At 56.0% G+C, this 25,705-nt stretch overlaps 1 protein-coding gene across 4 annotated transcripts; it reads left to right on the forward strand.

Annotated features, from left to right (window-relative positions):
• Nucleotides 1-25,442, forward strand: ADAMTS15 (ADAM metallopeptidase with thrombospondin type 1 motif 15). Of its 4 annotated transcripts, none has more exons than XM_002708592.6 (8): nucleotides 1-1,354; nucleotides 11,892-12,024; nucleotides 12,483-12,650; nucleotides 12,897-13,180; nucleotides 18,230-18,407; nucleotides 19,715-19,896; nucleotides 20,014-20,189; nucleotides 21,868-25,442. In XM_002708592.6, the coding sequence occupies exons 1-8, from the start codon at nucleotides 398-400 to the stop codon at nucleotides 22,640-22,642; spliced, it is 2,853 nt and encodes a 950-aa protein (XP_002708638.2). In that variant the 5' UTR covers nucleotides 1-397; the 3' UTR covers nucleotides 22,643-25,442. The 4 variants fall into 4 exon arrangements, with proteins under 4 accessions (XP_002708638.2, XP_089170467.1, XP_089170471.1 ...); XM_089314341.1 differs by lacking the exon at nucleotides 1-1,354 and adding an exon at nucleotides 1,381-1,830; XM_089314345.1 differs by lacking the exon at nucleotides 1-1,354 and adding an exon at nucleotides 1,795-3,417.
• The last annotated feature ends 263 nt before the right edge of the window (nucleotides 25,443-25,705 follow it).

The following is a 25,705-nucleotide window of genomic DNA, read 5'->3' on the forward strand; positions in this document are numbered from 1 at the left end:
AGGAGGGGGCCTTTAATAGGCTCTCCAAGCGCCCGGTTTGCTGCGCTGCGAGTGGCTGCGGTTTCGAGAGGACGCCCGGCACCTCCCGCTAGCTCTCGCGGCTGCAAATTTCCGTCCTTGCACTTGACAGCGATCGCACTTAACGCTCCCCGAGCCGAGCGCGCTTTAGCTTGCAAAGGCACAGGTAGGAGGCGCGGGCTGTCCGGTGCACGCTCGCTGCTCGGGGAGGAGTCGTCCTCCTTGGCTCTCCTTTCTGGGAGCTGCCGCCAGTCCCGGGGCGTTGTGAATCCCGGGGCGTTGTGGGTTCCGGCGTGCGGGCTGCACGGAGACCGTGCCCGCGGCCGGGGAGCCGAGGCGAGCTCCTTCCCAGACAGCGCGGCGAGCGCTGCCCGGCGCCATGCTGCTGCTGGGCATCTTGACCCTGGCTCTGGCGGGGCGAGCCACTGGCGGCTCCCAGCCAGAGCGGGAGGTGGTCGTCCCCATCCGACTGGACCCGGACATCAACGGCCGCCACTACTACCGTCGGGGGCCCGAGGACCCCGGGGACCGGGGACTTATTTTTCAGATCACCGCTTTTCAGGAGGACTTTTACCTACACCTGACGCCGGATGCTCAGTTCCTGGCACCCACCTTCACCACCGAGCACCTGGGCGCCCCGCTCCGGGAGCTCACCGCGAACTCTGCGGACTTGCGGCGCTGTTTGTACTCCGGGGACGTGAACGCCGAGCCAGACTCGTTCGCCGCCGTGAGCCTGTGCGGGGGGCTTCGCGGAGCCTTTGGCTACCGAGGCGCCGAGTATGTCATCAGCCCGCTGCCCAACGCCAGCGCGCCCGCGGCGCAGCGCAACAGCCAGGGCGCACACCTCCTCCAGCGCCGGGGCGCCCCGGGCGGGCCTCCCGGAGACCGCACCTCGCGCTGTGGGGTGGGCTCCGGCTGGAACCCCGCCATCCTGCGGGCCCTGGACCCGTACAAGCCGCGGAGGACGGGCTCGGGGGGGAGTCGCAGCGGGCGCAGGTCCGGGCGCGCCAAGCGCTTCGTGTCCATCCCACGGTACGTGGAGACGCTGGTGGTGGCGGACGAGTCCATGGTCAAGTTCCACGGCGCGGACTTGGAGCACTATCTGCTGACGCTGCTGGCCACGGCGGCGCGACTCTACCGTCACCCCAGCATCCTCAACCCCATCAACATCGTTGTGGTCAAGGTGCTGCTCCTTGGGGACCGGGACAGCGGGCCCAAGGTCACGGGCAACGCCGCCCTGACGCTGCGCAACTTCTGCGCCTGGCAGAAGAAGCTGAACAAAGTGAGTGACAAGCACCCCGAGTACTGGGACACCGCCATCCTCTTCACCAGGCAGGTGAGTTGACCTGTCAGCTCTTCGCACCCAGATAGCCCCATTGTCCTAACTGTCGCTGCTCGTGGCGTTCTGAATTCCCTTGGTGCCACTCATTTCCCTGCTGACTTTGGAGCGTCCAGGGAGAGCCCTCTCAGGCTCAGCGGGAGCTCCAGCTCACGTGCATTTGGGTGGCTGGACAAGAGCCGGCTACTTCCGAAGGTGTTGGCTTGGTCGGCCAATCAGCGCCTCCTGGATCTGGCGCCAAGGGGCAGGAGCCCAGGAAGTCGCCGCCCCGGAGCCGCAGTTCGCGATCCAGGCCGATAGGAGGCGCTGTGAGGATAGCGTTGGAGAGGGCCGACTGGTCCGCCCTGGCTGTATGGGGGCGGGCGGGGGAGGGGGGCGTCTGAGTCCTTCCAGACACTCCCTCTGAGTATTCCATTCTCTGGCTGGAGAACTGGAAGGCGACCCAAGGCCCGCGCCCGTTACATTTCTCCCTGGTAACCCGTCCGTTATCCTTTCTCTGTCTTGGGTTTGGAAAGGCTGGAACGGAGTGGAGGGGGTCCTTGGGTTTCTTTTTTCTTTTTCTTTCTTTCTTTTTCTTTTTGGTGGGTTGCAGGGAAAGGCCAGACTCGAGAATGGGGAGCATTCTTCCTTTCTTATTGCCTCTCTTCCTACACCCGTCTCTTCTGGGCCTTGTTCAGGGGCTCCCAGACCACTCAGCGCAAGGCAGTTGAGGTTCGGCACCTGTTCGCGGCAGCGAAGTTCCACCGGGAGTTTCAAGTGGAGTTTGGCTTGGAACTTTTCCAGTGTTCTGGTGTGTTTTTGTTAGCAGAGGGTGACCTGTTTGCCCAGATGGATGCTATGGAGCGCCAGGCCAGGTTGCTTGTGCTCCGGCCTCACTAAAGCGCCTCTGACCCCACCAAGCGGCAAGGCTGCGGCTTCTGTCCTTGCTGGGCTGGAAGTGGTGGGAGCTCCGTGGGGGAGCAGCGGGAGACTCCAGCTGCAGAGCTGGAAGAATACTGCCTATGGGGATTGGAGCAGTGGCTCCAGACCAGGGGATGCGTATCTGCCGCTTGCAGGTCTCTACCTGATATTCTATCTCAAGTGAGCTGAACACTCAGAACACTGAGGTTTGCAATGTGTTGGAGTGAGTAGGCGCTGTGAAGATTTAAGGACTCTTGAACTTTCTCAGATACAGGAGGTTGGGTGGAAAAGAACCATCCAAGCGAACCGCTTCCTCTCATGTTGGGGCCGGGACTCCATCCATGCCGCGCTCCTGTTTTGTCATTATCATGGAGCCACAGCTTTCTGGGGGTGGTTACCTCTGGGCTTGTGCTCCCCGCTGTTTCCAAATGGCCACTCTGAGACTGGATTGGCGCACGCCGGCTGGAGCTGGCGTCCTCCACCGTAACCCATTTGGCACGGCTAGTCCCTCCCCGGAGCCACACTGTCTTCTTTCCCAGCCGCCTTCTCCTCCCACCACCTGGTTTCTCTGGGGAGGTCTTTGGCCCAAGTCTTGTTTCCTTGCACTCATTCGTCCAACTGAGGTCTGTGGAGCTGCCTCGGCCCAGCCCCTACAAGCAGGGCCTGAGTCATTGGGGGAGCTGTAGAGGAGGTGGCGCCCACCTCTGCACATAGACCAGCCCGGCTATCAGATGGCCGGGGAGGGAGAAAAGCGAAGCAAAGGCCAAGAACAGGACATCGTAATGGGCAAAGCAGCTGTTGTCGCATCCGCTACCCAGGAGGCCCCTGTGGCGGCCACTCAGCTGAATCGAATGAAACCATCTCCACGGCCTGACGGTTAAGGAACCAGCCCTGTGAAGAGGGCTCCAGCTGGGAATAGGGGCTGTGGCATCGGAAGATTCCCACCTCTTGAAGAAGCAGCAATTAAACAGCAAGTCGGCTTCTGTTTCTCAGCAGGGGCGGGGGGCCGTGTTGTCCTTGCATAATGGGTCCAAGATGCATGACCGCTTGGGCCCGAAGCAGCCGTGTGCAAGATGTGACTTTCAGAAGCTGCTTCTCCCGAGGCGCAGCGAGGGCAAAGCACAGAGTGGGGAGGCCGTGTTGGCAGGTCGGCCGTGGAGGTATGTGTGTTACGCATTAGTGTAAACATCTCTCCCTCCGCCCCTTCACCAGCACTGACTTCAGAGCCTGCCGCCTTCTCAGAATCTGAGGACCTTTTGATTTCTGAACTCTTCCGGGGGAAGGTACAGCACTGGATGAGAACATAAGTGAGCAGCTGCTCTTTCTAAAGGCAGTTGTGGTCTCCAGGGACCTCGGCTGTCCAGAAAGCAGAGCGTGTTGCTCATACAGCAAGCGCTTTGACAATCTGATGACTTGGTCGGTGCGAAGATCCAGAACAAGTTCACGGTCTGATTTTGCAGGGTGCTCAGGCTCCAGGCTCATAGCGGCAGGGGGAGGTCGGCACAGAATTGGAACCAGGATCTGCAGGGAATTCGAGCCAGAGCCTTTGCCATTTATTTCTGCGACCAGGGACATTTCCATGGCTTCTTGTTGCACAGGGCAGCAGGAGCCAGGGATGCCATGCTGAGGCATGGCTGGCCCGCATTTGCTGAGACTGCTCTGCCTTCAGGTCCTATGCCTCTGCTGTTTGGGTAACTCTTCATGGTAGAGTGGCTTCCCCTTAAGTATTCATACATTCTCTCTCTCTCGCTCTCTCTCTCGCTCTCTCTCTCTCTCTTTTATTTATTTGAGAGGCAGAGTTACAGACTTCCAGAGGGAGAGACAGAGAGAGATCTTCCTTGTGCTGGTTCATTCCCCAGATGGCCGCAATGGCGGGATCTGGGTCGATCTGAACCCAGGAGCCAGAAGCTTCTTCTGGGTCTCCCACGTGAGATCAGGGGCCCACACTGGGGCCATCCTCCACTGCTTTTCCATCCCATTAGCAGGAGGCTGGTTCTGAATGCAACAGCCAAGACTCAAACTGGTGCCCATTCGGGATGCCGGCACTGCAGGCAGAGGCTTAACCTACTAGGCCACAGTGCTGGCCGCTGTACATTCTCTTAGTACTTACTGATAATCTGCTGTTTCTAGATACTATCTCTGGCTATGGAGCTACAAATATTAATAAGACGTGGTCCCTGGCCTCTAGGGATTCACTGTGTGCCAGAGAGCCCACAGGACAGCAGCCTGCTCCAGTGCTGCGAGCTCAGTGCCACACAGGCCATGGGGCCATCTCTGGGTAGCAGGAGCTGAGGGCCAGGGCAGGAGACGCCTCAGGGCTGGGGAGCCGGTGGCCATAGCAGTGGGGGAGGGGAAGCTTGCTTTCTGCCTTGCCCCGGGCACCTCCTTCTCTGTCCATTTTGCTGTTTGTGACATTTCCTGCTTTGGAGTGTGGTGGCTTTGTTTCTTAGGATTTTTGTAGTTTTGCATTTTTTTTTTTGCTTGCTTTGTTCCTTCATTTATTTTATGTTTTCTGTTGTGTTCCATATCATTCTGTATCATTTACCATTCCCTTCTCTTTCCTTCTTTTTTTTTTTTCTTTTTGGGGATTATCCAGACAGCCTTTTAAAAAAAATTATTTGGAAAGCAGAGTTACAGAGAGAGAGAGAGAGAGAGAGAGAGAGAGAGGTCTTCCATCTGCTACTTCACTCCCCAAATGGCCGTAATGGCCGGTGCTGGGCCAGGCCGAAGCCAGAAGTCAGGAGCTTCTTCTAGGTCTCCCATTTGGGTGGTAGGGGTCCAGGTACTTGAACCATCCTCCACTGCTTTCCCAGGTGCAGGCAGAAGTGGAGCTTCCGGGACTCGAACCGGCGCCCATATGGGATGCCATGTTGCAGGTGGCAGCCTTACCCTCTATGCCAATGGCACTGGCCCTCTAGGCAGGCTTTTCCTTACACCTCTCTCCTCTCCTTTCTCTGCCCTCCTATTGTCTGCATTCCCACTCTGACCTTCTCCTCGCACAATGCTGACCTTGGTGCTTGTCTTCTTGGGTGGACCTTCAGTAGTGCCCTGTTTTAGTGCACTGTGCAGGGTGGAACAGCATTCTGGAACCTCATGTCAGACCAGTTTTTTCTACAATAGAGCTCTTAGCACAGGCAGTCAAACTTTGTGTTCAGATAGAAAAAAATGTGCGTGATAAAATGATACTATGCATTTTAGGAGTGTCTCCCAATATGATAGAAAAAGAAGCATGATTTTTCAGGACCCGTTTTGAAGTTGGGCCTTGGAAGACATGGGGGGAGAAGGGCCATCTGTAGACACTGCAGTTAACAGTTTGTCTTTCACGGTGCTCTGGTGGCTAAATAGAAATGCGGCACTGCTGCTTCTGGAGGTAGGAGAGGGAGATGAGGAACCAGTGAGACATGACCATTCCCTTCTTGTAGGGTATTGTTGCATCTTTCTTTCTTTACTTATTTGAAAGAGTTACACACAGAGAGGAGAGAGAGAGAGAGAGAGAGAGAGAGAGAGAGAGAGGTCTTCTATCCACTGGTTCACTCCCCAATTGGCTGCAATGGCCAGAGCTGGGCCAATCCAAAGCCAGGAGCCAGGAGCTTCTTCTGGGTCTCCCACATGGGTGCAGGGGCCCAAGGACTTGGGCCATCTTCCACTGCTTTCCCAGGCCATAGCAGAGAGCGATATTGGAAGTGGAGCAGCTGGGACTCAAACCAGTGCCCATATGGGATACCAGCACTGCAGTCGGTGACTCTACCCGCTACACCACAGCACTGGTCTCTGCTCCTTTCTTTAAAAAATATATATTTTTATGTATGTGTGCATATGCACACGCTGAGAGAGATGGAGAGAGGGAAATCCCCTACCCATTTGGTTTACTCCCCAAATGCCCACAATGGCCTGGGCTGGTCCAGGCTAAAGCCAAGAGCCAGGAACTCAATCCAGGCCTCCAGGAGGCCTGGGAACCCAAATCCTAGCACCTTCACCTGCTGCTCCCAGGGCGTGCATCAGCAGAGTCCAGTGCTAGAGCCAGGATCTGAACCCAGCCAATACGGGCTGCAGACATTTCAACCTTCAGTTTAACCACTATGCCAAATGCCTGCCCCACCTCTTCTTACTTACACCAAAGCAATGAGCCCTGTCTTCATGGCAGAAGATGGGGGAGGAAGTCGGAGGGCATGCTTTTCTCCCCCCACTGACATAGTCTGGGGTCTTCTCCTTCCACGGGTCTTGCTCCTCCTCTTCCTCTGAACTTCTCTGTAGTTGTCACCCTCCTTCTTCCCGCCTTGACACCTTGCCTCAGCCACACAGGCAACACAAAGAACCCAGGCTTGGAGTGGGACAGAGCTGAGTTTGAATCCGAGCACTTCAACTTCCTAGCAATGGACATAGAGTGAACAAGCTGTGTGAACTTCACTTTCCTCACCTGTGGGATAAAGACACTGAAGGTAACGGTGATGACTTGACACCTAACTTCAGGGCTGTTGCAGGATTTCTTGTAGTACAGGCACCCCCCTGCCCCCCATGACAGCCCCTGTACAATCTCCACCTTAGCGTTCAGTTGTGATCTGTTTCTTATTGTATACCAGTTGTCTACAGATTCCCTTGCCAGAATTTAAATTTGGGATTGTGCTGATTTAAACCAGTCTGTTCCATGGCCCTTGCAGGGATACCTAGCACTGGTCTGATGCCATCTTCTAGTGTTTGCGTGGAAATCCGATGCCAGCCGTGGCCAGTCCTGCCCATCAGGGACTGCCAAGTACCTCTCTGTGTCTTTGTAGCCTTCTGTGGGCTCCCGGGTGTCACCCTTCAGTAGGTACTCGTGGAGGGAAGGCACGCCCAGGGCTGGGTAGCTCACCTCCCTGGGATCCTGAATCCAACTCTGAGGCTTCCAGGCTGCAGGGCTGGGAGAAGGCATCTTGGGCTCTTCTGGCATTTCATCTTGGCGCCTTGCCATCAGGTTTTGCCCTGGAGAAAGGAGAGGCCCCAGAGAGGAGCGTGTTTAATCCTCTCTGGAGTCAGCAGACAGGGTGCGCAGCAGGGACGGGGGTCAGTGTGTCAGCGCAGGTGTGAGGCAAGGAGCCAGGCGTTTGCTCAGCCAGCGAGAACGTTTGCTCTGCTCCGAGAACGTTCTCAGCACTTAGAGCGGTTGTTGCCCTCTCCCCACTCCGTGCGCACCAGCCCTCGCTGAGCCCCAGGGAGGGGCAGGACGGGGTGGGCAATCCTTCCCTCCGGAGATGCCTCAGCCCTTTCATTCTTGGGGTGGACTTGTTCCAGGAGCGGTAGGGAGTCCTGGGAAGAGCTCAGCCCCGGGGCTTCACCACGGGGGATTCATGCCTCACTCTGGGGGTCTCCTCTCTGGGGCTGTGTGACCCTGGTGGCCCAGGCTAGTTACCATTCCTGAGTCTCTTCTGTAAGGGCGGGGGACACATAAAAAATGGCATCTCCCCCACTGCGCTCATGTGAGAACAACTGAGCTGAAGCAGGTGGAGTTGTTGGAACAGTTTCTGACACTTTGTAGCCACACAGCAATTGTTTGTCATTGCCATTAAATTTCGTAAGCACATTCTCTTGAAGTGATGATTTCTTTTTTTTTTTTTAAAGACATCTATTTTATTTATTTGAAAGACAGAATTACAGAGAGAGAGAGAGAGAGAGAGAGAGAGAGAGAGAAACAGACATCTTCCATCTGCTGTGTCGCTGCCCAAATGGCTGCAATGGCCAGGGTTGGATTAAATTAAAGCCAGGAGCTTTATTCAGGTCTCCCACGTGGGTGGCAGGACTCAAGCCCTTGGACCATCTTCTGCTGCTTTCCCAGGTACATTAGCAGGAAGCTGGATTGGAAGTAGAGCAGCCGGGACTCAAACTGGCACCCATAAGGGATGCCGGTGCTGAGGTGGCAGCTTTACCTGCTAGGCCATAATGCCAGCTCCTGAATTGACAATTTCTAGAGAAGATGTAGTCCTCCTGCAAACTTTCTGTTTGTCTTCCTCCTCACTGAGGCAATTCTTGTCGTTTGCTTACCCCCCGTCTCTTGTTATAATGCCATGTTGTATTTCTGGAGGGATTTAATGCCAGGGAAACTAAGTCTGCTAATACAAGTAATGAACCTGCCAGGGAGTGCTTTCTCCTTTAGTTTCACCACACAGCCTTGGTCACGTTGCCTGCATTCTGAATTTCTAGACTTTTTTTTTAAGATTGATTTATTTATTTGAAAGTCAGAGTTACAAAGAGAGGGAAGGAGAGGCAGAGAGAAAGAAAGAAAAAGAGAGAGAGAGAGACATAGAGAGGCAGAGAGAGAGAGAGAGAGACATCTTCTATCCACTGGTTCACTCCCCAGATGGCCACAATGGCTGGAGCTGTGCTGATCTGAAGCCAGGAGCCAGGAGCTTCTTCCAGGTCTCCCACGCAGGTGCAGGGGCCCAAGGACCTGGGCCATCCTCCACTGCTTTCCCAGGCCACAGCAGGGATCTGGATTGGAAGTGGAGCAGCCAGGACTTGAACCGGCGCCCATATGGGATGCTAGGCGGCGGCTTTACCCGCTATGCCACAGCGCTGCCCCTGAGTTCCTAGACTTTATTTCTTCCAGCTAAGCAAGGTCCTCCTACCCTTGGGCATGACAAACAGAAGCAGGTTTTGCTGGAGAAGGACATACGGTGATGTATGGCTGAGATTCTGACGGGGAATCAAAGCTAAACAGGCAGTATTATCACTAGTGCAGGTGCTTTGCCCCGGTCATTTTGGTATTCTAACTGGTGTGGAGTGATTTCGACCAAAGAACTCGCTGAACTTCATTGTACCAAAAGATGTGGACTCGCGATCCCATGCTTCACCAAGGAGGAGCCACATGGCCTTGGGTGTGTAGTCTCGACTCACGGAGCCTCAGTTTCCCCGTCTGCAAATTGGCTCTGCAGTTCTGTGACTGTGTTCCTTGAATGCTGAGCTGGAACCCTGACCATGAGCCCTGCTCTTGTGCTGGGCACTGTAGCAGAAGCAGGAAGTCAGTTGTAGAACAGCACATGTATCTTCTGCAACATTAGAATGAATCCATGTGCTTGGGTTTTAGGGGCCTCTGTCTCTCCCCACAGCCAAAAAGCATTGAGCATCTCAGTATGTACATGCGTGGGAAACCCGTGGAGGTGGGCTGTGGTCACGGGGGGAGGCAGCTGCTGGGGAACCGGGTGGGGGCGTGGAGGGAGCCAAACTGGGAACTGTGGGTTGAGCTGTTGTGTTCTCTTTCATTTATTTATTTACCTGGTGGGTCCGTCCTGAAGTTATTTTTGTAAGAAGAGACACTTAGGAAAGAGTGGTCTGGGGGTGTTGGGTTCTTGGCCAAGGTGGTTCTTCGGGCCACCGCTGGCAAAGCAGTTACCACTACCGTGAGGAATGGCAAAATCCAGCAATGGAGAGGTGGGTCGGGAACCGGCAGATGGAGGGAACCGGAGCAGTCTCTGCTTTGTGGAGACGGTGCCTGGGCTGCAGAGGTTAAGGCAATGCGAGTGCCTCTTGAGCTCATTCCAGAAAGCGGGAGACGTTCAGTGCCACACACGAGGCTCGGTGGAGGCCCCTGCACAAGTGCTTGTGGGTGTTCAAAGCACCAAGGCCCTCACTTGCTTCCCTGACTGAGCAGGGGCCAGGCAGAGCTGCTGACCCCCACACAGCTGTGCTTTCCCAGAGGCCACTGCGCGAGCAATTTGCCGGCTGCTCCCTCGTCCTCTTGTCTGATCCAGGGAAGCTTGACGGAAAGAACAGGTTGCTCCTGGCCAAGGAGGCCCTGCAGCTGCAGGTCTTTGCTTCTCCTGGCCAGCGAGGCGGCTTTGGCTTTGAGGCTCTCCCAGCCGCAGAGGCGGGCCGCTGGGCAGCCGAGGTCCTAGGCTGCGTCTCACCCCGGGGTCTGGCTGACTCTGAGGAGCGGGCTGGGGGGCTAGCACTCTGCGTGCTCTCAGGGTGGTCTGCACAATGGCCATCAGTGAGTGCTGCCAGCTCCACCGTGGGGGTCGGAAGACAAGAAGCTCCGTAGGATTCTTCCTCTTCTGAATGAAGGTCACTCCAAGTGCAAGGTGCTCAGGGGCCAATGCAGTGCTTGTCTGGGCTCCCCTGTGGGTTGCAACCATTGGGCCAGGATTTCCAGGGTGGCCACGTTTGCCAGGATCCTGTGCATTGCTGTCTAGGGACACATGGGCCCTGGCCCACCCCCTCCTTCACTATGCACCCCCCTTCCTCATTTGGCCCCCTTTTCCCTTCCATTCACAAACAGGTTCTTATTCTCCCAACTGCTGGTTGGGTGACCTCTCCCTCTGATGTTGACAGTGGTTGTTTGCTAGGATTCAAAACTCCAGGGAAGGAGCACCGTGTGGGAGGGTAAGCCTTTGAAGGCAGAAGGGGGCTGGGCAGGGAAGGGATTTTGAGGTGCCCCCCAGAAGTGGAATAGCGTGCTGTGCACACACAGGCAGCTGACCCCGCCATGCGCCCTGGGTTCAGTCTGGTCACTGCCATGGTTCTCTGGCCAGAGTAACTGTTAACTCATTAGGAGGTGTGACTCTCACCTGACCGTGAGAAGCCAAGTTTGACTGCTCAGGTGGTTAACTTCTGAGTGCTTTGGATTAAATTTTGCTGATTTTATGCACTATGTCCACTCTCCCTCGCATGCCCCTGGCTCCACTAACTCTGCTGCTGCACACACACACACACACACACACACACACACACACACACACACTGTCCTCTCTCAGGGGGGCTGAGAACAACTCTCTGTGTGTGTGTTTATGTGAACCCCTGGGCTCCCTGGGGACAGTGACACAGCTCATTCTCCTGAGCATTAACTCAAAGGTTGCCGGGCAATTGATGCAGTGGGCAGAACCCTGAGTGAGCCAGGGTGGCAGAGGGAAGAGGGGCTTGTTGGTCGTACAGACCCTCGCTGCTTGTTTCTGATCCATGGCTTGAGCCTCTGTGGCCTTTGGTGGGTGATTATGACAGTCAGGATGCCAGAGGGGTGTTGTGAGGGTTCTATAGGGTCGTACATGCAGAGGGCGTGCCTGGTGTCAGCGTTCCATAGATCGTGGGTGTGACCGGCTACGGTCATGATTTTGACAAAGAGTTCTAATAATAAGGAGGTATCTGCTTGCTGAGATGGCCGTGATCGGCTAAACGGTGTGTGTCGTGGTTTCTTGCAAATTGTAGACTGCCTGTGATGAGCGGAAGACGATGCCAGCATCGCTGATTCAATGCAGGGCTTCTTGAGAGGAGCAGAACATGTTCGAGGGTCTATCCTTTGCTCAGAGCTGCCCTGGATGGGGGACATGGCTTGCCCCCATCCCCACCTGTTGCCAGGGCCCTGGACCAGAAAGAACCGCTCTCTGTAAAGCAGTGGCTCTTGTGGTTGGATTTGCACCTTCTAATTTCCTCCCGTGGGACCTCCCCTCTGTGGGGGGTGTGCCCAGACATTTCTTGGTGGCCCCCAGGAGGCTCCTCCCTTCCTTAGCCTCAGAACTTAGGAGAGGGGGCCTGGCTGGGTGGGGGGTGCTGAGCCAGTGGTGAGGGCTGGGTTGGGGCTGGGCTGTGATACCCTTTCTTCCCCTTCTGTCACTGTCACTGTCTCTGGGCTGGCTCTGCTTCTCCATCCTGCCCCGGCTCTCCCCTGCAGGACCTGTGTGGCGCCACCACCTGTGACACGCTGGGCATGGCCGACGTGGGCACCATGTGCGATTCTAAGAGAAGCTGCTCGGTCATCGAGGATGATGGGCTGCCGTCAGCCTTCACCACGGCCCACGAGCTGGGTAAGGGAGCAAGCTCGCCAAGGAGTGGTTCTGGGTTTGTAGGGGGTGCTCTGGGGGTGGCGGTGGAGAGACATTTGTTTGTCTTTCCTCCCTGATGTTTTGAAGCCTTGGGGGGTCCTCCCCTAGGCCACCCTTAGGGGGCTTGGTTTTCCTTTTTCCTGATTGCCTCTGCCCAGTTGGCCAGTGCTGTGTTCTGAGTCCCTCTGCAGAGTGGCTCATCACTTGGACACTGCCAGGGGAAGGTGTTAAAGACACGGAAGCACGCTGCTGCCCGGAGTCCCCTGTCTAATGCAGGGGGCGGAGGGAGGGGACGTTTGCAAAGCGATCACGACCAGCCTGCAGATGGTTGACACAGCTTCTAAGCTCTCCCGTGGCCCCTGATCCTCCCTCAACCCTCTGAGCCTTTTCTGCCAGGCCCCGGCCTTCTGACCCCTGAGTCCTCTTGGCTGACTCCACAGGCCACGTGTTCAACATGCCCCATGACAATGTGAAAGTGTGCGAGGAGGTGTTTGGGAAGCTCCGAGCCAACCACATGATGTCCCCGACCCTCATCCAGATCGACCGTGCCAACCCGTGGTCAGCCTGCAGCGCGGCCATCATCACTGACTTCTTGGACAGTGGGCACGGTGAGCCAGGGCGGCAGAGGGAAGAGGGGCCTGTTGGTGGGGCGTGGCTGCTGTCACGGGGCTGGAGCCCACTGCCTCTCGGGACTGTCCTCTCTCCCTGAGCTGTGATAACCCTAGGAGCTGTGCTCTCACTTGGGTCTGCTCCAGCTGTGCCTTGGTTCATTCTCTCCCTATTGCTTAGATTCTAGGCTAGCTGTGCCTTGCCTTCCTCAGCTCGTCTTAACGAACGCTCTCGGCTCTCTGCAGGCGACTGCCTCCTGGACCAGCCCAGCAACCCCATCTCCCTGCCAGAGGACCTGCCGGGTACTGGCTACACCCTGAGCCAGCAGTGCGAGCTGGCCTTTGGCGTGGGCTCTAAGCCCTGTCCTTACATGCAATACTGCACCAAGCTATGGTGCACCGGCAAAGCCAAGGGCCAGATGGTGTGCCAGACCCGCCACTTCCCCTGGGCCGATGGCACCAGCTGCGGCGAGGGCAAGTTCTGCCTCAAGGGTGCTTGCGTGGAGAGACACAACCTCAACAAGTACAGGGTGAGTGCTGGAGCCTGTATCCCAGGGAATGCCAGGAGGAGGTAGGGGGCCTGAGGTCTCCACTCCCTTGGTGTCCACCTGGAGGCTGTCCCATCCCAGACTGGCTGTGAGCCATGTCTGTATTGCATCACTGTCCCGTGCCTCCATTCTGCTGTCTGTGGCGCTGTCCCCTGTATGACTCTGAGCATAGAGAGAGAAGCTATGGTGGGCCAGAGACACATGGGAAAAAAGCCTGGTGCAAGAGATGAAGTCCCAGCCCCGTGTCCTTGGGACCCAGAGCTGAACACCTGATAGCAGAGGAGGCTACCTTGCTGGCTCCCACCCTCTCCCACTGTTGCTGTGTCTCTCTTCCCCACTGGGGAAGCCAAGACTGCACAGGGGAGCAAGGCTCAGCCCTGAAATAAAGCAAAGCCCTGGGCAAGCTTCCGTCGTCTGCTGCATTCTGAGCCCAGCTTCACTTCCTCCTGTGTGATTGTTTTTAACCTGAAACCTACTTGAATGGAAGTTTTTCTCCCTGATAAATAGGATTAGAAATGAAACCAGAACAAATTCACAACCCCAGAGACTCCCTAAGTGTGATGAAAACTTGTTCTCTGGCACTTGTTTTGGGGGTAGAAGAGGGATTTGGATTTCCAGGCAGAAGTACGAAGCCCACCCTCCTCTTTGACCTTGGAGATGGCTGCCCCTCTTCCCTCCCAACCCCAGCTGGGGAAAAGACTTGCTACAGGGGTTAGGAGCAGGGAGTCACTTTCCTAAAACAGAACTCACAAAACTTTGCACGTTCAGCACCCTGTGATGGGTGTGGCACAGAATTATTTGAAACCTTGTTCTGTGTTCTCAGAAGGAATATTTAACTAAATCTTCCACTGCATGCAGGGAACTGTGGTGGTGAGAAAAAAGCAATGACAGTGAACATGGGCCATGCCGGTGACAGCTCCCAGCCTAGTGGATTAGGTAGGGTTAGGGGAGCTGGAAATGAGGCTAGAATCCAAGACACAGGGAGGCGTGGCTCTGGGTCACAGCAGATGTGGTAAAGAGACAGCATGGCTGAGAGGTTAAGGATGCCGCCAGGGGGCTGGAGAGCCTTGAGTAGGAGGTGGGCAGTGACGAGCACCTGGTGGAAGGAGCAGGATCTCCATGTGTGGGCCATGTGAGCCGGACTGATGAGCGGAGCCTTGGGTGGATGAAGTCTCTGTTGGACCCAGCTTTGCGAAGGTCATATGGGGCTAGAATGTAGTGGTCATGGCCACGAGGCTGGTGGGCTCAGACTATTAGTTCCCTGGGACAGGCGAGTCGTGGCCACCAGGCTGGTGGGCTCAGACTATTAGTTCCCTGGGACAGGCGAGTCGTGGCCAGCTCCTTCTCTTGGGCTGAACCTGGACGACAGAGACCAGTCCAGGATATTGGATGTAGGCTATGTGGTCTGAGAAGCACAAACCCCCATGTACCCTCCTGGGAGTCTGTCTTTCACCAGCAAAACCCATTCCCCCTCAACCTCAACCCGACGGTCCAGTCACCTCCCTGTTTTAACTGAAACCTGGCCCTTCACAGAGATCTTGGCCCAAATCAGCCAGGGTCACGACACAAAGCTTATCTTGGAGATGTCTGTGGCCTCTCAACTCTCTCAGTGGAGAGTCCTGCTCTACCCACCATCCCCTCCTCTGCTTTGTCTTCCAAACTTATGACCTGGAATGCAGGGGGGTGCACAGTGCGGCCCAGAGTCACCTCCTTTGGTTCCTTGGTCCACTCACTCCCTCAGCTGCCAAAACCCTTAGTTCACACTCTCACCTCCCCCGCCCATCACCAACTCTCTTCTTCATTTCCCCATTTGCTGATTTCTTCCTATTTCACTAAGAAAAAGATGAAGGAATGCAGCAATGAGAAGAGAGCTTCTACTATCTCCCACCACCACATCCACTTCCCCGCTGGCTTCTGAGACCACATACCCCGTCCTCCCCCTTGTCCAGTGGCTGGACTGTCCGAGCTCTGGCCAAGGCTGTGTGTGGAGCATTGCACTAGGATTCTCTCTCTCCCCTGTTGGTCACCCAGTGCCCCTCTCTCTCCTGCAGTATCTATTTCCCCTTCTCTTGAGCTGAATGGTTCCTACCAGGCTAGCTCTAATATCTCCAGTCTGAAAGAAAACTCCTTGTCCCCCTGTTTCCCCTCCATGCACCTTGGACTGTTTCTCTGACTCCTGTCACAGGAAGTTCCTCGAGGGAATTGTATACCTGTGCTTGCTCCACTCCCTGACTTCCGTTGTTCCCTGGGGCCCATTCCAATCAGGCTTTTCATGCCAACCATTCCTCCAAAACGAGTCCACCAATTGGTGTCATCCCAGGCCACTGGCAGACTGGCAGTGGTGATGCAGCCTGGCCCGGGAACCCAGGCGTCTCTATTGTCCTTCCATCAGTTCCTCCCCCTGGCTGCCCGCCCACAGCCACCTGGAGCAGCTTTCTCCTTTCATTTTCTAAATACCTTGCTGGAGTTTTCCAAGCCTCAGTCCTTACTTCTTCACTGTCCACACTCAGCCTCTCAGCTGATTCTTCTAGATCATGGCTTTCAATACCATTTACGGCTTGAACACGCCGGGATTTCTGACCTTGCTCCTGAACCATAGACTCATGGGTCTAATGAATCCCGATGTCTCTAATTGGACGCGCTTCCCACCTGTAAAACCGAGCTCCCGATCACAGCCCCTGAAGCTGCTTTGGCCACTGTGTCTCCCAGAGCTCATGACAAAGCCCTTTTTCTCCTTACATGTTTCATATCCCAAGTCTTAGCAATTCCTACTGCTACTATCTGCAGCACAGATCTGGAATGTCACCATTTCTGACTACTTCACCTGGATCCACGCCTGGGCTTGGGCTGCCCTGGGCTACTGCAGTCATTCCCCAACCTGTCTCCCTGCTTCTGATCTGGCTTCATAAGGCTTATTCCCGATGCAGCAGCCAGAGGAATCCTTTTAAAAACCCAAGTCAGATTATGCCACATCCCCCCTCCTCCACCGCCCCGGGAACCCTTCCAGAACTTTACCCTGGCTCAGGATCAGCTGACCCCGTCCCTGCCCTCATCTGCAGTGTCTCTCATCTCACTCACTGCACTCCAGTGGCGCTGAAGCACTCCAAGCACAACCCCCTCAGTGTCTTTGCACCTGCTCCCTCTGCATGGGACGCTTGCTCCCTACCCTCTGCTCTGCTCAGCTCACCCCCATGTTTCCCTCAGGCCTCTGCATGTGTGAGAGGCCTCTCTGATTCCCTATAATACGAGGGTACTTCAAATTGTTCGTGAAAAAAAAAGTAAATTTATTTTGGTGTGAAAAATTTTGAAATCCGTACATTTTCAAATATTCATAGAAAATACCAATTATGGAGAAACTATGTATGGATTCCTAATTTTTTTTTTTGCACCAATATTACAAGTGGTGGCTTAACCCACTGACCCACAATGCCGGCCCTGGTTGCACCAATATTAAACCAATCTTTTCATTCCTTTTCCCATGAACTTTTGGAATTCCCCTTGTATGGAGCAGGCCACCTCACCAAGGTGGTCCCCAGCTCCCTCACCCCCACCTGCTTTAAACCCCACCGGACACGACACTCTGTATGTCTGTCCCCGCCACCACCAGAGTGTCACTGCTTCAAGGCCAGGGACTTGCTGCACGTGGTGCCAGCCGTGTGGGAGGGACTCCACAAATACTTGATGAATGAATCAGTGGGTGACGCAGGGCAGGGGTGCATGAACATTGCTTTTGTGTGCATGTGGGGGAAGAAATGATTCCCGGTGAGAAGCAAACAGCCTTGTCTCTAAGGCCACGGGCAAGAGCACCGGAGAGGAGGAGACCCGGCCAGCGCTGCTGACCTGTGCGAGAGCAGTTTCCATGGTGTGATGGGGACATAGTGCAAGGCACCGAGGAGTGAGGTTGTGGAAAGAGGTCGTGAGGATGAATCTTGGAAGAGAGAGGATGGAGGGGGCGGGCGCTCGTTGGGGGAGAAAGTAGGGTTAATGGAGAGATTTTTTTTCAGACTGGAACAGACATGTTGATACAATAAAACAAGACGTATCTGGCAGGGGGACAGATAGAATAAGTGTTGTGAATGTATACATAAGTTACTGTATTTATATTCCGTGTGCCCAGTTCCCTATTAGCTCCATGTTGTTTCATCTCTGTGGACAGCGTGATAATCTTGGGCTGCACACGGTGCTGCTTCCTCCATGAACCCACTGAGAGATATTCAGGGGGTAAAAGCCTGTTCTATTACCCTAGGAAGAGCACACTGATGTCTATAAATTTTCTATCCTCTCTCCACCTTCACCAACAAATACCTGTTGCGCCATTCACCCTCAAGCCACATAGACTTTTAGGATTGCCTAATAAGTCCCTTATCTGTGTCTGCTTAACGCAAACATCAGAATTGCTTATAGTGAGACTTTCGACAGTGTGGCTGCTAATCCAAGTTGCGATCAGTTTGTTTTGCTGAGAGGTCTGAGTTATAGAACATCTACGAGCGAGAATGTCCAAATATGTATGTGTGGTGACACTGTTTCCTGGCAAGGCTGGGACGTGCCTTCAGTGCAGCGACTCCTCTGAGGGCACTGATGACAGATACAGGGAGAGCTGGGACTTCTGTGGCAGGGACAGGCGTGGTCCTTGCAAAATCTTCGTGCTTGTCATATCTTTCCGGTCATCCATCCCACCCCAGCCCTGGGTGTTATTGGCCCCACCTTTGGAAATGAAGCATCTATGGAGGTCTCACTACTGGCCCAAGCCAGGGGCCATTGTCACACTTGTCTGCCTCTCCCCATGACCTCTCTCTTCCTAGCAGCCTCCCTTATAACTGGGAAGAGATGACACTGCTCATGAATCGGTTGTAGTATAGGGAGGGCCCTGGGCGCACTGATCTTTTGATTACCATTTTTTTTTTATGATACCAGGTGGATTTCATCCCAGTGGGGTGGGGTGACAACTTGGAGGCGGTAGAAGTAACTTTTCGAAGGGGTTGGGTGGAATGTCTGGGCTCTCTCAGGAGTCTAACCTGCTCTTCCTCACAGGTGGACGGCTCCTGGGCCAAATGGGAGCCTTACGGGCCCTGCTCGCGCACCTGTGGCGGGGGTGTGCACCTGGCCCGCAGGCAGTGCAGCAACCCTGCCCCTGCCAATGGGGGCAAGTACTGCGAGGGAGTGAGGGTGAAATACCGATCTTGCAACCTGGAGCCCTGCCCCAGCTCAGGTGAGACAGGGAGGGCGGCAGTGGCCTGGGCCCCCCGGGAGAGGTGGCCTCCTTGTCCTTCCTTCCCTCTCCCCCACCCCCAATCCCGCCATCCACTCCAGCTCACTCATGGCCGTGGAGGGACTATAATCCAGATCCTACCACCCCCAGGTCAAAGCCTGGAGGTGAAGGGCTTGGTGCCCCTGGGTCCTTCCTCTGTGCACGCACATCTGACCAGGCGTTTCCTCTGGAGTCTTAGACAGGAAGGCGGAATGGCTCGAGGGAGTGAGAACCAGACATCCTCTTGTTTGAGTACTGACAAGTTCGTCTTCAAGAGCAGGAATCCAGGGGCTATGAACTTGGTGGAAAAACACTTAGATCTCTCTTTTTACTAATATGTATATATTATATATATATATTTTAAGATTTATTTATTTATTTATTTGAAAGTCAGAGTTACACTGAGAAGGAGAGGCAGAGAGAGAGAGAGAGAGAGAGAGAGAGGTCTTCCACCACTGGTTCACTCCCCAACTGGCTGCAATGGCTGGAGCTGCACCAATCCGAAGCCAGGAGCCAGGAGCTTCTTCTGGGTCTCCCACATGGGTGCAGGGGCCCAAGGACCTAGGCCATCCTCCATTGCTTTCCTAGGCCACAGCAGAGAGTTGGATGGGAAGTGGAGCAGCCAGGTCTTGAACCGGCGCCCATATAGGATGCTGGCACTGTAGGCGGCGGCTTTACCCACTAGCCACAGAGCCGTCCCCAGGAGTAAAACACAGTGTTTCTTTCAGTTAGGCAGTGAACTACAACTGTGGGAGAGGCACCTGTGACTGTGTCACCCGTGGAGATCATGGAGATTTTCATGGGACGTTTCAGTCGTTGAAGAATTCTCAAAATCACCCACTGTTAGGCTCATAGTTGATTCTCGTGGAACAACAGATATGTTTCAAAATGTACCGATGGTTGTATACCATTGCGATTGCGTTCATATAAACATAATTTCTTTTATGCATTGAATGCCATTATTCTGAAATAGTGTCAAGAGACTACAAAAGACATTTATGGTACTAGCTGTGGAGGGAGTTCGAGGCGAGGTCCCTGGACCTAGAGAAGGGCACCTTGCTAGGGATGCATTCTCCTCTGAGCCCCGGGGGCCTTGGTCCTTTGTGATGGGGAAGCTTAGCTTTGTGTTGGGCATCATACACCTGTGGGTGGGTGAGGGGAGGGGCTATTCAGAGCCCTGGGAGGCTGGGCACCCCCTGAAAGATGCTGTCCTTTGCACCCCCATGGCTCCTCTTCCCGCTTCCTATACGTGCTTTCTTTCTCTGCAGCCTCAGGCAAGAGCTTCCGGGAGGAGCAATGCGAGGCTTTCAATGGTTACAACCACAGTACCAACCGGGTCACCCTGGCGGTGGCCTGGGTGCCCAAGTACTCAGGCGTGTCTCCCCGGGATAAGTGCAAACTCATCTGCCGAGCTAACGGCACCGGCTACTTCTACGTGCTGGCCCCCAAGGTGAGTGAGCCGGGCAGGAGACCAGAGCATGGAGCAGGTCTTTGGGGGGTGGGGCGGGGGAAACATGGGCTGAGCTGTCCCCTTCTTCCTTTTCTCCCCCGTCCCCGGCTGTGACAGGTGGTGGACGGGACGCTGTGCACGCCTGACTCCACGTCGGTCTGCGTCCAAGGCAAATGCATCAAGGCTGGCTGCGACGGGAAGCTGGGCTCCAAGAAGAAGTTTGACAAGTGCGGGGTGTGTGGGGGTGACAATAAGAGCTGCAAGAGGGTGACAGGACTCTTCACCAAGCCCATGTGAGTTCTGGGCCCTGGAGGGAGAAGCCAGGGAGCAAGGGGGTGTGGGAAGCTTGGGTTAGATTGGGGCAAAAGCCAGATCCCAGCCAGACCCTTGCCATGGAGACAGCCCGTAGCCTTCTAGGGTTGACAATCATCCACTCATTCATTCATTCATTCAGCAGATAAAGACGAATGCTAAGGAGGCCCTGCTCAGCAGGAGCTGGCGTTCAGGGAGCTGGCAGAGTTGTCGGGTTCTGTCCAGCTCTCCAGGCTAGGACTGATCCGCATTCAAATCCAAGTTGCCCATTTTCCGGATGACTTTGGGCAAATGACTCCATTGCCAGGCTTCTAGACCTTGTCCGGGCCAGCAGGCATAAAGCTAATGAATTCCACCTGGGCTCTTGGGCGAAGCAGGGGGCTTCATCCAACTAAGCTGGGTAGCATAGTCCCTGACGCACAGGCAGCTCTCTGTGGCCGCTCATGTTGATAAAGAGGAGCTGCCACGCTGTCCCTGGGCCTGAGGTCTGGCCTGGAGTTGGGCTGGGCGGCCGCGACTGAGGCAGCCTTGCTTCCTGGGAAATGCCCGCCAGGAGAAGCCGAGGAAACATCTCTGGGTGACTCTCATCAAGGGCGGAGGCCGGGGCTCCCCGGTGTGGCTTGCTGAGAGCAGCAGGCTCGCTTTCAAAAGTCCTGGTCCATGTTCTGGAGGAGACGGGGCCGGGCAGAGCATCTGAGGTCCCAGTTCGGGGTGAGGAGCACACGGGCCCCCAGGTGCTGTTGATGGGAAGGCCCAGGTGGCTGTGCTGGAGCCTCATGTGTGTGCCCCTGGAAGCGTCACACGTTCTGCTGTGACCCCAGGTGGGGGACATGCAGGGAGGCGGCCCCGCCCCTTCTCTAGGAGCTGGGGGGCCCTGCCAGCTGTCAGGGCCTTGTCCTAGGCTGGCCTTGCTGTGGGTGACCACACCCCAGGCTTGCTCCACTGGTTCTATGGTAAATGCTCCTTTCACACACTGTTGGAGCTGGAGGGGATTCATCTGGCTTAACCCCCACATACAGGAACTCAGAGAAGCTGTGTGTGAAGCCTCCAGGCAGCTGGTGTTGGAGCCAGAGCTGACTCTCCGTCCCTGACTGCAAGGGCAGTGCCCTGTCATTGCGCAGAGCTCCCAGCCTAGTTGGGGCCCACACACTTACTTCCTTCCCTTCTCCTCCTCCTCCTCCTCTTCCTGGCTGGTATCTGTTGAATGCTGCCTTTGCCAGGCCCCATGCTACATGATCCTTCTTACCATGAGGGATGTGTGCCTGTGTGCTCCATTTTACAGACGAGGAAAACTGAGGCCTAGAGAAACTCAACGTGACTTGTCCAGGACCAACAGTTCAGCCATGGGCAGGGATGTATCTGCCTCCAGGACTTGTGCTTTCCCTCCCATGCTAGAATTCCCCCAAAGATAAAAATTTCCTGAAGCCCAGAGGTCATGGATGGGGCTGTGCATCCTATTCTGTTTAGGGTTCTCTGACCACGGTCTTGGGTGGGCGCTTGCAGCCAGTGTGTCTCTGTCGGGTCCAGGGTCCTGAGGCAGCCCGGTTGGTCTCTGAGCTTGGCTGCCATCCTCCAGACCCACTGTGGGGTTTGCAAAAGGTCGGTGAGGTCCTTCTGTGCAGGCATCTGTCTAACGCCCGATGCCCTTCCCACCCCCAGGCACGGCTACAATTTCGTGGTGGCCATCCCCGCAGGCGCCTCGAACATCGACATCCGGCAGCGTGGCTACAAGGGGCTGATTGGGGACGACAACTACCTGGCCCTGAAGAACAGCCAAGGCAAGTACCTGCTCAACGGCCACTTTGTGGTGTCGGCCGTGGAGCGGGACCTGGTGGTGAAGGGCAGCCTGCTGCGGTACAGTGGCACGGGCACGGCGGTGGAGAGCCTGCAGGCTTCCCGGCCCATCCTGGAGCCCCTGACCGTGGAGGTCCTCTCTGTGGGGAAGATGACGCCGCCCCGGGTCCGCTACTCCTTCTATCTGCCCAAAGAGCCGCGAGAGGACAAGTCCCCCCACCCCAAGGACCCCCGGGGTCCCTCCGTGCTGCACAACAGTGTCCTCAGCCTCTCCAACCAGGTGGAGCACCCGGACAACAGGCCCCCAGCACGCTGGGTGGCGGGCAGCTGGGGGCAGTGCTCCGTGAGCTGTGGCAGTGGCCTGCAGAAGCGGGCGGTGGACTGCCGGGGTCCCCTGGGGCTGCGCGGAGCCTCTGCCTGCGATGCCACCCATCGGCCAGCGGAGACGCGAGCCTGCGGAGAGCCCTGCCCGACCTGGGAGCTGGGTGCCTGGTCGCCCTGCTCCAAGAGCTGTGGCCGCGGCTTTAAGAGGCGTCCGCTCAAGTGTTTGAGCCACGGAGGTCGGCTGCTGGCCCGGGACCAGTGCAACCTGCGTCGCAAGCCCCAGGAACTGGACTTTTGCATCTTGAGGCCGTGCTGAGTGGGATTACTCCTGTGTCCCCCTCACTCTCCACCCCGCTGGTGTGCTGGGGTCAGGCCACTTGGAGCAGTGGGCAGAGGGCAGTGCGCCACAATGTCACCCGCATCCAGGAACAAGGACCAGGGGCTGGGGTGAGAGGTCCCTTCCTCCTCCCTGCACTGGGCAGGGGGATGCTAACTTACGCAAGTCTACCTCACACCCCGCTGTTCTGGGGCCCAGGTGCAGGCAAAGGCTGCGAGGTGCAGGGGCTGGGCAGAGGTGCCCCGGGCCGTTTCTGGATGGGCACCTCCCAGGCAGAACTTCGGGGACTTGGGTCCCCCTTCAGGGAGGCCCCAGGCTGCTGGCAGAGCCGTGACCCGGCAACCTGGCCCCCTCAGGTGACCCAGGGGCTCTGAGCCGTCTCTGAACAAGGCAGGGTTTCCATGGTGCTCTCAGCTCACACTCCTTTCCTGATTGACTGAGCAGCCAGGTGGGCAGAGACTGGGGGCACAGTGAAGCGAGGTGGAGTTGGGAGCCAGGCCACTCCATCTGGGAAGAGGCGAGTGCATGCCGGTGGTCCCGGCTGTCTCAGCTTCTGCTCTTGTCCCTTGTTGTGGAACCAGCCTCGCCTCCCTGGGCCTCCCAGGGTGGGAGACTAGCAAGAGTGCTTCTCCTTAGGGGCCCCCGAGGCATGGCAAGAAGAGGGAGAAAGGCCGCAGGGAGTCGGACACTCTAGAAAGATGCCGATGCATCTGAGGGGCGATGGCTTCTGTGGCGGAGACAGGGACTTGGAGGAGGGCTCTATCTAGATGACTCTGTTGCTTTGAGGGCCGGGTGGGTGTCTGCTGAGCTCTGAGCTCCGAGCTCCGGCGGGTGTTGCCCTGGAAGGGAGGAGGAGGAGGAAGGGGAGGAGGAGGCGGCGGCCCTGGTCCCAGTGGCTTCTTCCTCCCGAGAGGCAGTTGTCAATATGCTGCAGGCTCTGCATCTTCTCCAAGGACCTCAGGCATGGCCACATCCTTTGTCCACGGAGAGGCGGGTGCCTGGGTATTACCCTTTATCCCGGCAGTAGCTGCTGTGTGCGATGGACAGGTTATCCTGCACCCCCTGGCCTTGCTTCTCCAGCTGGGAAACGGGCTTCACTGTTTGCTACCTCAGACTGTGCTCTCTGGGAACCCACCCCGTCCCTTCCCCGGGACGGTGGTCACCTGGTGCTCCCACCTCACCCCACTGTCGCCTTCCTAGCCTGAGCTGCTCAGCTGTGGAGAGGAGCGTGATGTGTAGCTTCCTGTCCCCCGCAGCCCGGCCAGCTGTTGGGGCTCCAAATATGAAGATGGGGGTCTCTTTGTGCAGGTTCCTTGGGAGCAGGGCTCAAGAGTCACCAAGCATCCATGACCCAGGAGCCCTTGGCAACCACCAGGAGGACTAAAGACCAGGCTAAAGACCTGTCCGTGTTATACACACTCATCAGGGGAGTAGATGCCTGGGAGAGTCCTACAGCCCCAAGTGGGAAGATATTTTGGGGTTGGAGAGTCTTTGGCCAAGCAGGGTATTTGTTGAAAGTGCAGCCTCCCCAGTGTGTACACGGGCTGTTCTGCTTCTGCCTCCAGGACCTCGGCGGAGAGCTTCCTTGAGATAGAATCAAAGCATGTGAATTTCCTGGGGAGAGGGGTTCAGTTCTTTTACATCCTATTAGGTTTCCCCTAATGGTCAAAATCCACAAAGCAGCCAGCCAGCCATCCAGTAAAGCATCTGGCCTGATGTTCCAGCCTCGGCATGGTCCTGAGCTGGAGCCATTGGACAGGACGCCCTCAGCAGGTGTAGAGGGTGTTCAGCTCTCTGGAACAGAACTGCAGTCACCCAGGATTGGTGGGGGGAGGGGGGGAAGAGAGAGACAGAGAGAGAGGAACATTCCCCCTGCTTGTTCCAGTGAGCCTTGTAGGGCTGCTGGGGCAAACGGACCCCGAGGCTCCAGGCAGGCAGGGAGCCTGGTACCCTCCCCTGTGCTTGGTGGGGAGAGGGATTGCCGGGGCTGTGCAGAATGGGCAGGGTGCGGGAGCGGGTGGGGAGGGAGGGGCCGTGAGTGGGTGACTGCTCCCCAGGCAGAGTGCATTTGCCATCAGCCACCTTACAGATCATTTCAAGGAGCGGCAGATACAAGCCAGGTCACAGTGCTGTTTTTTGTCGTGTTTTTTTTTTTTTTTTTTTTTTTTTTTTTCTCTTTTCTTTTTCCTTTGTGAAAGAAATATGACCAAGACAACTTGGGATGTTTGTCTTGTCTTTGAACCTTTTGGTAATCCAACCGTGCTCTCCAGGGCTGAGGAGAGACCTGACTAAAGCACAGGTTTTTCTTTTTTTTTTTTTTTTTGGGGGGGGGGATGGAATAACAAGTGGCAGTAGAATCTCAAGTCCCTGGAAAAAAAGAGGGACATCTGGGGGCCTCCGGCAACTTCTTCATTGGCGTGGAAATCAACATGGCTTCGGGCTTAGGCTTTGTGAGCCTCCCTTGCTCATCTCCTGCACTGCTTGGAGGCGTCCGACCCCAACCCTGGCGTCCAGACCTTGTCATGCTGCAGTCGGGGGACTGGATGGAGCGGAGGACAGCTCGTAGGACCTGCGTGCTCCTCGCCAGGGAGTTAGGTTGCAAAGCAGCCGCTACGCACCAGCCCGGAGAGAGGCCCCCTGTTTTGCATGGTTCTTTTGCATTCTGTGTACTGCAGGATGCTGGGAGGACCTGGGTACTGGTTGGGCTGTGTATACTGTGTATACAGGGGAGCTGGTGGTGACAACGGCCAGCTCCCAATAAAGTCATAAGTCTTTAAAATCTGCGTCCTGCCTCTGTGACTGCATCTCCTCCATGCCCACACTCCCCACATTTAGGGCACACATGCCTGGGGCCACCACGGGGCAAGGAGCTGTGGGGCAGCACAGCCCCAGTCCTGAGCGGCTCCCAGGTTAGCTGAGGAGGCAGAGGTCATCCACCAAGCCCAGGACAGAGTACAAGACTGAGCTGAGTGCACAGGAGAAATGAGGCAAAACTGAGCGTGGCTACCCGTGGGCAGGTGGTAGAGAGATCCGGGTTGTCCT

This window comes from Oryctolagus cuniculus, chromosome 1 (assembly GCF_051225735.1).
Source record: "Oryctolagus cuniculus isolate XC-2025 breed Fujian yellow rabbit chromosome 1, ASM5122573v1, whole genome shotgun sequence".
Lineage (NCBI taxonomy): Eukaryota > Metazoa > Chordata > Mammalia > Lagomorpha > Leporidae > Oryctolagus > Oryctolagus cuniculus.